At 40.0% G+C, this 12301-nt stretch overlaps 1 protein-coding gene and 1 non-coding gene across 2 annotated transcripts in view; one reads left to right on the top strand and one right to left on the bottom strand.

Moving 5' to 3' along the window:
• The window catches only part of LOC105004172 (chromosome unknown open reading frame, human C17orf75), a 12531-nt gene continuing 230 nt past the window's right edge, over positions 1-12301 (bottom strand). The window contains exons 2-11 of the mRNA XM_010861703.1: positions 12230-12299; positions 11442-11522; positions 9155-9280; positions 8063-8206; positions 7617-7674; positions 6032-6151; positions 5193-5257; positions 4906-5042; positions 3974-4077; positions 1-2349 (exon numbers count right to left, since the gene is read on the bottom strand). Coding sequence (XP_010860005.1) covers positions 2134-2349; positions 3974-4077; positions 4906-5042; positions 5193-5257; positions 6032-6151; positions 7617-7674; positions 8063-8206; positions 9155-9280; positions 11442-11522; positions 12230-12299 — 1121 coding nt within the window. The 3' untranslated portion in view covers positions 1-2133. The remainder of the gene's footprint in view (positions 2350-3973; positions 4078-4905; positions 5043-5192; positions 5258-6031; positions 6152-7616; positions 7675-8062; positions 8207-9154; positions 9281-11441; positions 11523-12229; positions 12300-12301) is intronic.
• On the top strand, positions 5671-5742 carry TRNAQ-UUG. Its single transcript has one exon. It is a non-coding gene; the product is annotated as a tRNA-Gln (tRNA).

Below are 12301 nucleotides of genomic sequence, written 5' to 3' on the forward strand. Positions count from 1 at the left end.
TGACTGTGTTGCTGAGAAGCTAAGTTTTATTGTTATTATAATAAATATAATTACAGGTAAATTGAGACCATTTTTGATCCATGACAAACATACATTTCCTGTGTGTATAGCACACAAATAATACACAATGTATTCCACACTTAACAAATACTTTTTAAAACTTTGAAAGTTAATATATTAGCTTATTAAAATTTGAATATAATACATGTTTTTGGTCACAAACTCTGAGTTTCTTCTCACGGCCCACAAGACAGTCAGCTCCATATCACTATTTTCCTTGTCTACAGCAGTGATATACACACACTTTTAAAATAAGACTGTATTGTATATAACTGTGTGATGTCATGAGCCTACATTACCAAAAATATATATAAAAGTACATATAAAGAATATGTAATTATGCCTTGACTCTATCCATAAATGACTTGAAGCAGGTAATATATTTGCTTTTAAATGCTATTTACAACATGGACTCTTGAATGATATGTGAATTTGAAAATGAAAAACATATTTTCCAGACTCAAAATGTTGATGTCCTAATGTTATTTATTTAAAAAACTGATTTCCAAGTGGGCAACCCTACCTTAGAAAAAGTCAGATTCAAGGGTTGTACCATAAAATTTCCCATAGTCATTGTGAATGCTATAAAAAAGATGGTACTTGGATTTTTTTCTACACTGACTACAATCCAAGTTATTAAAGTTTAAAACTATATGAAAGCCTTTATGAGGATCCTGAATTGTATTTCCCATTAAAGAAAAGAAATGGCTCAGTGAGTCATGTCTCTAGGTTTCTGTAGAAGAAAAAGCAGAAGGCCGTTGTCAGTTATCTTGAAAGTTAAAACTCAGCACTTAATGTGAATTTAGATGAGTTTAGGAGAGGAGTTTTACGGGCTTCTGTTCCTCTGAGCATCCTGAGGGCAGTGAGAACAGAAGACTTCTGATCTTCCAAACAAAAATCATTTTCAAATGGATTTATTAAAGAGCTATGCAGAACAAACTGCAGTCATACGTGTGTAGCTATAGTTGGCTTCCACGGGAATTATCAGTGGCTCTAACGCAGGGCACTTTCAGTTGATTCAGAGTAAAACAATATAAGGCTTGTAACACATGTACAGAAAACTAAAATCAATGTGAAGAATCTCTGTGCGAGTTCTTTATTTTGTTTGCTTGTAAAATTGATGTACTTTGTTTCTTTTTTAACACTCCATTTAAAAACTCCAGCATTTTCATATAAAAGAAAAAGAGAAATTATAGGCTCTTGGCAAATACCTGTGAACAAAAGAATGAAGAAAAGTGATGGGGCCACTTCTGCAGTAGCTTTCCATCAGAGATAATATCTTATCTTGAAGCTAGTGCACCTATTTTTAAAGTTCATTTAATTCCTTACACACTCATGATTTATTTGCATATTGACATAAAAGCTGCCTTCATCATCCATGCCATTATCAATCAGACAAAAAAAATCCATCAAGCACCCACAGGATGCAGAGATCTGTCTTTGAAATGGTGGCATGGTGTTAATCTGTCCTAAAACTAGGAATAAGTTTTTTGAAAGAAGCTATAGTACATTGAGGGATTCCCTGTGGCTCAGTGGTAAAGAATCTGCCTGCCAACACAGGAGACGAGGGTTTGATCCCTGGGTCAAGAAGATCCCCTGGAGAAGGAAATGGCAACCCACTTCAATATCCATGGACAGAGGAGTCTGGCGGGTTGCAGTCCATGGGGTCACCAAAAGAGTCAGACATGAGTTAGCGACTAAACAACAACAGTACCTTGGGAAAGAAGTATTATGATTTTTCTGGGAGGGAAAGTTGCTAAATACTGCAAACTCCTCAGAGAAGCCACAAAATCACCTCTGAAGGTTTTAAGCAACAATTCCCTGAAGCTAGAAGTTATGGGACCAGCAATGTAAAAATTTCACAGTTCTAACATACATCTATTTATGACTGTGAAGACGTGCCTCAGATTTATACATCTAATTGGGTTTAATCTTGAAGATACAAAATGAGAAAATCTATAATGTGTTTTCAAATAATCTGAAATAGCAATCCTATGACAGTTACCAAACTACCACAGTTTTAAACACCACGGCTTGCAGGACTTCACAATACAATCATCTCCAAATACGTCATCAAAAACTCTGGGCAGCAGCTTCTTTCATAAATTCCTCGAGGACAGCTACCACATTTTTGGCTTCAGGCATTTCTTCGTGTTCCACTTTAACAATCTTCAAAAGGATATCTCCACTACCACAGTTCTTTAGGAACATGTAACATTTAAACAAAGCATAATGATTCATTTCTGCCTGCCGGATAAATCTCTTCAAATTATTTGTGTCTTGTATGGCCTAGAAAAAGATTACCCAGTTAACTATGTGTTCAGTGAGATAATAATGAAGCTTGAAAAAGATCTCCTATCCAGCTGAGAACTCAACTATATGTGAATGAAATGTTTGCCTTTTATTTCAAATATTTTAATTGCTAATATGCTTTGCCCTTGATACAACAAAATCTTTGACATAAAGCAAAAATACAAATCTCCTAAATAAGGTGACAACATGCCTCCCCAACAAAATTCTGAACTTTTAGGCATGGAACTACGTTTTTTGTGCTTCCCAACTAAGATATGCCGTAAATTATAAGACGGATGTCCCTAAAATATAAGCAAGCATTCAATTCAATTTATTGGAAATGCAATGATACATACACAGAGGCCACTGAAAACTATAAATGCCTTTGGAAGATTCTAGCTCTTGTTTGTTTTTCAAAAATTAGAACATCATTTTAATTATTATGAATAAGGCTTACAGTGCAAAAACACAGAATAAGCAAATTTGTGGTTAAAACTTGGACTTTACTTGACAATTCATCAAAAAATATAAAGATAGTGTTTATATATAAAGAATGACAGGTAATACCTTTCATTAGTATTGCCTTTACTATTTCTAATGTCACTATATCATAGTGGATACATCTGCTCCATCAAAATGCCTTCTGTTTATTTGCTAATACTAAACGAACATGAAAAATGTTCAGCCTGAATAATAATTAAAGACAGATTTGAATAGCTATGGAGTGCCAACATTAAAGTAATAAAAATAAATAAGACTGATAAAAAACTGTTATATTAGGTTCTGCATAGAAAACCCATACACATTGCTGAACATTCTGTAATTTGTTCCTATTTTTTTTGAACTGCAAGCTGGCAATTTGTAATAGAAACCAAAACATTAAAACCCTTGACTTGGTAATCCCACTTTTGGGAATATACATTAAGGTAATAATCCAAATGAAAAAAATACCATCCAGCAATGCTCCTTCTGGACATCTCTCTGAAGAAAACCAAAGCACCTACTCAGAAAGATATCTGCAGTGCCATGTTCCCTGAAGTATCACCAACAACAGCCAAGACATGGAAACAACCCAAGTGTCAATTGATGGGTGAATGGACAAACTGTGGTATATACACACAATGGAATACCACTCAGCCAGTAAACAGAAGAATGAGATCTGCCAACAAGGGCTTCACACTAAGCGAAACAGGTTCTACAGAGAAAGACATCTACATGTGGAATCCAAATATATATATATTTTTATATAAATATATAAAAAACAACTCATGGACTCAGAGTACAGAGGCAGCAGATAGGGAGTGGGAGAAATGGGTGGACTGTTTTGGTTTTGGTTGAAACAAATTGAAATTTTTACATACAAATAAAAATAGTGATATACCAGTGTCACCTGTCAGGCTGGCAAAGACGAAAAGTTTAGATACCCGGTGGTGTCTGGGTTTGGGGAAACTGGCACTTTCAATGCTATTGGTATAAATGGAAATTGAGGATTATAGTTTTGAAAGTGTTCTAGTTAACAGACATTATAGCTGTGAAGCAGATTTGTTTCCTGGTCACTGGTACTAACTAAACTTTGTGACAAAGATTATATGTGGCACTTGGCACACAGCCAATTAGTTACCTTTAGTTTAAAGTTCTCCAGGACTTGTCGAAAAAGAAAAGGGTTACCTCCTTCAGCACCATTCATAAAAGCCTGCATCCAATCCTCACAAAACCGGTTGCTCCCTATAAAATATTTTAGAAAAATGAATAAAAGTAACATCACAAGACATTTATTCTTCCTTTCTTTTTATTTTCTTTTTTAAATTGAGGTATAATTGAACCATGTAACATTATATAAATTTCAAGTGCACAGCACAAGGATTCAATATTCGTATACATCACAATATTCTTTCCTCATTTATAAAAACACTTATAATGAATTATTTAAGGCTTCTATATTGATCTAAAAAAACCTTAACTCACCACCTGGCTAAGAAATACCAAACTAGTCGAAGCTCCCACATGCATCTTCCTAGCTGCATCCCCCTATTTTCCCATCAGAAAGGATTATCATGCCCATGTCTTTCTTTAAACCTTTGCCACATACTTTATCTCTAAGCCCTATATAGTGTAAAAAAATTTGCATGTTAAAACTGTACTTTTCTTTAACAGCTCTTTCACTATATAGTATGTTTGGATGCTATACGGAGAGATATAGCTCTACTTCACTCGCTGTCACGGCTGTATAGTATTCTACTGTATGAGTATAACAGCTTAGCAGTTCTCCTGTTGACAGACACTTGAGTTGCTTTCAGTTCTTTCCTTGCAAACAGTGCCCTTATGAACGTCTTGTATTTGTCTCCTTGTGTACATACATAAGAGTTTCTCTATATACCTAGGAGTAGAATTGCTAGGCATGTCATGATTTCCATGTTTCTAGAAATGCTCTTGTTTTTGGCGATTTGGGGATAAACATGTAAAACTGCACAGGGCAGGGAGGATAACTTTGCGTCATTTGTTGTCCGTGTGAAAACAGTGATTGACAAGGCTGTTCCCAGGGTTGTGGCTCACCTGCATTGTGGAACTGAGGCTGGGAGCTGCTGCAGTCGATGATCACAGACTTCTGCTGCTCCTCCGTCATGGCCATGCACAAGGATGTCATGGTGCCTTCGTGAATAAGGCCTTGGAGACTAGCCACGCTCAGAAACCTGCCACACATACAATCTTTTTCCACAAAGTATATTACAGGATGGGAGGGAGAAAGCAAATTCATTCTGCATTGCGTGGTGGGGGAGTTCAAAACAGAAATATCAGACTGGCTGAGGAAAAGGTGCTCTCTTTGCAAAACTGTTCTTTACCTGTGAATGTCTCTCTTTGTTTTTTCATCTGATCCTTTAACCTCAACAGGAGTATAACTCAGAGCCTATGAGAGAAAAATAACGCCCAGTTGATACACGTATGCCAATTTTCCTTGCAGAGCAGCTAGTGACTAAACGTCGCCTCCCCCAACAACCACCGCACCAGACCATGTTTGCTGGACACCGCCCCGGAGCTCTCCAGAGCTGTGTTCAGCTGCTCACTGATGGTCGGGAACCTAGCCTTACTACCTGGGCTTGAGGGGCTGTCCAGGCTCAGCTGCATCCACCCACCACATGAAAAATGAAAAACCTGGCCACTTACTCAAGCCTTCCCCACTGTCCAGATATTCTATTAAATATTTTATTTGGGCATTTTTATATAGTTAAAAATTACTTTGGATTTCCATTTTCCTCTTCAAATTGTTTTAGAAATCACATGTCTCCCACATCACTTCAAAAAGTAATTATTTTAGAGAATTCCCTGGTAGTCTAGTGGTTAGGATTCAACACTTTGACTGCTGTGGCCCGGGTTCAATACCTGGTTAGGGAACTGAGTTTCTATAAGCCGTATGGCACAGCCAAAAAGAAAAAGTGATTAAAATGTTTTATTGTATTAGAAGATAGTATTCGCAACTCTACCTTCATAGTGTAACTTTCTGGATCTGTGTAAACAGAGTGCGGTGTATCCTTATTGCAAGCATAGTCTGAATTTTGAATATTCAGAGGGCAGGTGGAAGTAATAAGTAATGTTCAGAGAAAATAAGTATGTCTTTAAGTAAACCAAACTATGCCAAAGTGATCCTCAATGAAGGAAATACTTTCGTTTGGGCAATACTTACAGCATGTAGCAGAAAGGTGAGCTTCTCCTGAAAGAGATGGACCACCCTTTGGATGGGGCAAACAACATCTGCAAACCAGCTGCTCAGGTAAGACTGGATGTGGTTCTCCCCACCACTTTCCTAGATTAAGAGAGAATGTCATTTGCTTTGATCTAAGCCTTCACCTTAATTAATACACTTAACATTTTCTTCATGATACTCTTGGCAGTGAAAAGAAATGGGGACCAACACCTCCTTCTTTTTTAAACTAATGCCACCAATTAAAACAAAAGGAATTGTAGGAATTTCCTGGCAGTTCAGTGGTTAGGACTCTGCCCTTCATTGTCAGGCACCTGGGTTCAATCCCTGGTTGGGGAACTAAGATCCCAAAAGCAGAGAGGTACAGCCAAAAAACAAAAAAAGGAATTGTGATATAACTTTGCTGGGCTTGTTAGGCAGAGAGGGGATTAATTCAGTACTGCATTAAAAAAAAAACACACTAAAACATGCATTATATAAAATGAAGAAACTAAAAAAATAAAAAATAAAATGAAGAAACTGACTTAATAGGGTTCTATGCTATTTCTTCACTGAAAGGAGTTAGGGCATTTACATGTCCATCTCCTCCCACTGTGCTGTGAACTCCCAGAGATACTCTCTTAATAATCCTTATCTCCAAAAATTAATGAATAAAACTCTTTAAGGGGAGGGAAAAAAATCCTCATCTCCCCAAGCATCTGGTACAGTTTCCGAAACATCCATGGATGAGCTTATAAAGGGCCTGTTGAATGACTGAAGGAACGCAGACAGCTCACTAACATTTGAAAGCGAACAGGGAAGGACAGAGGTCAACACATCAAAGTGCTCAAGCCCACTCCGGTGTGGTCGGACACACTGCCAGGAGCTCATCCAGCTTCCCTGGCTCTGCTGCTCCCTAGGGACTGGTGGGAGCACCCCATCCTGGGAGAGCAGCTACCCTAGACTTGCTTGTATCCCTGGCTCACTCCGATGCTGTCATTCCCCTCTGTACTGCCTTGTAAGCACAGGCATGACAAGCAAAAGGAATTATTACCACCTGTAATGGGTAGAAAATTTATGAGTTATACTTAACTCCAACAAACCAAACGCACAGTATTTAAAAGGTATGGATAAAGGAATCAATATGGATGTATCTAATTCACAAAAGATCGATTAATGAATAACGGGATGTTTCTAAACATCTTTGAGGTTGAGTTCAAGGACAGTCATCCCGTTGCACAGCATGTCTCTGGTGCCAGCAGCTTCATAAGCCATTAGTTCTGTCCAGAGTATAAATCCTATGTCTAGAAATCAGGAAAGCAGCATCTTCTTCCTTGATTGGCATGTGACCGTATACCTTTGAACTTAATGGATTGAATTTTTCATAGATACAAAACATCACAAGCAGTCTTGTGAAACTTAGAGCACTGTGTCCCTTGCTCCTCTTAACAGCACTTTCCTACTAGCCCACAAAGTAGCACATTTTCAGAATTTAAGTGTCTGTGCCCACCTGGATGCTTTGATAAGAACAGCAGTCACATAATGTTAGTCATTTGGGTCTTTAAAAATATTAATGCAATTGTCTTACCTCACAGTTCATGTTATTTTTCAGCCCTTGAATGTATTTGTCCAATTCAAGCCTGAAAGTATGTTCTTAAGGAAGTGATAAAGGATGAATCAAGACAGGGTTTTATCTCTCAATGGATAATAGGAAAATCTCTTAAATATCTGTTGGTTAAAACAAGCCACGATATGGGAATTTCTTGGCAGACCAGTGGTTAGTACTCCATGCTCTCACCACCTAAGAGCTCAGTTTCAATCCCTGGTTGGGGAACCAAGATCACACAAGCCGAGTGGCCAAAAATAAATAAATTCATGATAAAAACAAGTGAAGACAAACTAGTTGTATGAAGGTATGAGATTGAAGTTAATGCATAAGAGGTAGAAAGGCTTTTCGGGGGTTGGTAGTGATAATCCTCCACTTGCCTGCCAGCATTTCCTTCCTGATATCCTCAGAGACCAAAGAAAGGATATAGCTCAAGTCCTTTTTCTGACCCTCCTAAAAAACAGACCACATACTCTGAAGACTTCTGCTCAGAGTCCGTTGATGCTGTTTGGGGAAGCAGTTTTTCTTGCTGGAAAAGGCAGTAATAACAACCAACTCGGTAACCTGGAATTCTAGAAAAGAAAGAAAAAGCTAAAATGCATTCTTTTGACAACTCATGTATGTTGTTTTGTAGGCTTCTCTGAGTGCTGGTCATCCTGATCTGGCAATATCGTTAGACTGCTCTGTAATTTAGAGCTTCCCAGACTTCTCCTTGGTTTACTGGTAACAACAGACGAAAGTGAACCTTCATCGTAATGGGCTTTAGCTAAAGCAGCACCTAACAAACACAGAATTTCTTTGAATTCTTCTGTCTTATGTGAAAAATTCATACAAATTCCACTCTTGTTCACGGTTTACCCATGTTTACATGGTTTATCTGTGTTTTCCCTCCCATAAACATACACGAATCACTGAAGCTCCAGGAGGATGTGAAGTGTTGACCCTGTGGTCTTACCTTTGGGATGTGGCCTCATACTCCTGAAGGGACTCAATGCCAATATCATGGTCTGAAGTGAACTACAATCAAGAGGTGTAATGGAAAGATGGCTGGAATTCAACCAAGGACACCTATATTTAAGCCTGAATTCCATCAATGTGACTGGCCTTAGAAACTTAACTTCTCTGAGTTTATTTCCTCATCTGAAATAGGAAGTAAGAGTATATGCTTTATCACCCCTTTGTAAGGAGAATGGCATTGAAGCTTGTGAAAGCCCTTTACAACTGTACAGTGTACAATTTCAGTTTTGGTAATGAGCTCATTTCTCCCAAGTACAAGACTAAATATGTACCCTTAGGAGGAAGGGTCTCTGCTATTCAGTTAATTTCATTCCTCAAAAGTGTGTGTGTGTGTGTGTGTGTGTGTGTGTGTGTGTGTGTGTGTGTGAAGCCCACGGCTCAGCTGCCAGGAAACAAAGATGAACTTTGCAGGTCTAGCCAGAGTTGATCTTTTGGAGTTTCTCATCGCTTCCCATATTTAGCTCAGAAATAAAACCTCAGGACACAGCACATTTTACACTTACCTCAGCTCTACAGCTGCAACATTACCCAGCCCTTCAAAGACTGCTCCCTTAGAAAGACGCTTCGCGATGAAACTACGTAGCTCTGGCTCCACTTCAGATGGTAGATTAGTATCCACTAAGGAGAGGCTTGACAAATGAAAGACACATGTTCCTTAGCAGTGGACTCTGCATTTATACCCAGTAAGTCAGACAGGACATTGCTAAAAGCCCTCACTAAGGACTCGGCAGAGCTTTCTGTTTGGGTCCTGTTGGTGAGGCTTCTAGGGATGTATGTCACCAAGTACGATCTGCCTCATCTGTTTAAAGTAGTCCTACCTTTCTAGCTCATTCTCTTTAGTATTATGACTCCACTGGGACCCCTCAAACCCACTGACCTTACCTCTTTTTCACAGTAACCTCAAGTTTCTCATCCTCACCTCCCTTCTCCTTACCCAGCTGAAATTCCACGGCCAGTCATTACGATCACCGCCCCGCATACATTCTCATTCAACCCCTTTGTTTTCGCCTCCTGGTATTTGCTTAGCAAAGCTTCAGCCCTGCTTAGTCCAGTTCTCTACCTAGTCTGCACCTGCCCCTGTGCAGCTGAATGTGGCTGGACAAAAGCCCACCACCACAGTGGCTAGTCTCATTTGAAATCAATGACCACCAGCCACCAGCGGGCCCTGACCGCTGCCCAGCTCTCATGCCATCTCCTGGTCCACTCACATCTTCTACTATTTCATGCCTCCTCTTCTTCCCTCAAACCTCCAACTACCCACTGCCCATGAATAAACACACCAGCTCAGTGATTATTTATGACCTAGACACACACATTTCAGTTTGGTTGAGATTAGAATATAAACAGAAACTATAATTTGAATATGTAAGAAGATTTTCCATCACCAAACTTCCCAACAGAGAATATGAACCCAATATACCTCACATCTTTGGTTCCACATTAAGGAAAATTTCAAACACTGAAAAGTAGAAAGAATAATATAACGAACCTACATGTACCAACCAACCTACATGACCAACGTAGGTATAGGACCTACGTATAGCACTGGGAACTCAATACTCTGTAATGGCCTATATGGGAAAAGAATCTAAAACAGAGTGGATGTACGTATATGCAAAACTGAGTCACTTCGCTGTACACCTGAAACCAACACAAAATTGTAAGTCAATTATATTCCAATAAAAATTATAAAACATTTTATTTTCATCTGTACTCCCATGTTGTCCATACCCTCCACCTCCCAGACTTATTTTGGACTTTTTTGTTTTTACACTTTTGATTTTGTATTGGGGTATAGCCGATTAACAAACAACACTGTGATAGCTTCAGGTCAATAGCAAAGGGACTCAGCCATACACACACATGTATCCATTCTCCCCCAAACTCCCTTCCTGTCCAGGCTGCCACATAACATTAAGCAGAGTTCCATGTCCTCTACAGTAGGTCCTTGTCGGTTACACATTTTAAATATAGCAGTGATTACATGTCCATCCCAAACTCCCTAATTATCCCTTCCCCCAGTCCTTCCCTTCTGGCGAACCATAAGTTTGTTCTCTTAAGTCCCATACTTATTTTGAAGCAAGTTCCAGGCATCATATTATTTCATCCCTAAACTTCTCATTACATATCTCTAAAAAATGAGGATTTAAAAAATATATATGTATGTATCTATAACCACAATACTGTTACAGCACCTGAAAAATTTCTTAAATCATCCATCATCCAGCCTCTCGGTGAACATAATATTTTTGTACTATACCCTACTTTGCATCAAGTGTTGAGGTTCATTCATTCCTTCCCTTAGTAAATATATATTAAACATCGACCCTATGCCAAGTACCTACCGCTCAAGGTTCTAGGCACGGAGACATCAATGAACAAAAGAGACAGCAATCACTGCTGGCTTGGAGTTGACACTGCAGTATGCAGCAGAAGAGCTATGAAAGGGTATTCAATGGGGGGGGGGTAGGGAGAGGAGGATTTTAAATTTTTTTTTTTTTAATTTTTTGATACTCATATGATATTGAATATTTACTGGAGTTCCAATCAAGAAGCTCAGAATAACTGTCTGCCTAATCAACATGGTGCTAATCACCACGGTATGTGGCTCTGCCCCAGCCTTGAATAAATGAATAAAGGAAAATAAGATGAGGTTCCTAGGGGTGAAGGGGGCTTGATGGTTTCATTCAGGGAAAGCTGAGGGCAGATAAGGTACCCATTGACATCTGCATGCCAGAGATGCCCTTAGGAGAAAAGCACATACACGGCTTAAGGCCAAGCTGTTTTTACCTGAAATCATCACCAGAGGGAGTTTCTGCATTTGTGCCACCTGGGCTTCCATCATCGCTGTCCGCTCGCTGCTGTGCCAGTCTGCTCGCCACAAAACCAATTCAGTTATGAACTATGGGCTCTAAGTCAAGTGGAGTATGCCCTCCCTCCCCCAGCAAGCAAGGAAGGGGGCAAACAGACCACTAAAACTGCTGCAAGGTAGAAATACTTGAACCCCGTCCTCCTCCGCCTAGCTTCAATGACAGGGAAACCCCACAAAACAGCGCTGACAGGAGCCCCTTCTCTCTCCAGGCCACTTAAAGGGTAGAGGAAAGCCTAAATTAAATATCCAGAAATGTCAAGGAAATTTTCTCTTAAATGCACACTTTACAGGGAATTCCCGGGTGGTCCAAGTAGGACTCGGCACTTCCACTGCGGGGGGAACCAAGATCCCACAAGCAGCCCCAACAAAAACAAAAAGACTTTACAGGGCCAAAAGAGCCCCAGGAAGTCGGCTCTGGAGGAGCGAGAAGAGACAGCAAGGACAGACGGTAACCAGAAGGTGGGGGGAGGGAAGAGGGGTGGGGACGGAGGCAAGCGGGGAGACAATGACAGGAAGTAAAGGGGGGATGGGGATTGACTTTACTGAGCGTGCAAGGCACTGCGCTAAACAAAAGCACAGGTGACAGGAAGGGGCTGAGAAGATGTCAAGGACACAGCGCTGAGGCATGGGAGGACCAGGCGCAAAAGTCCAGATTGGGGGCCGGGAAGTATGGCGTGAGGCGAGGAGGGCCCTGAGGGCCAGAGACCTTGGCTGGGAGGGGAGAAGACTGCGTTTGGGAGCCGCCAAGCTGCGGAACCCGGAGTGGGCTGCGGGGCCG

This window comes from Bison bison, unplaced genomic scaffold (assembly GCF_000754665.1).
Source record: "Bison bison bison isolate TAMUID 2011002044 unplaced genomic scaffold, Bison_UMD1.0 scf7180017864472, whole genome shotgun sequence".
Classification (NCBI taxonomy): domain Eukaryota; kingdom Metazoa; phylum Chordata; class Mammalia; order Artiodactyla; family Bovidae; genus Bison; species Bison bison.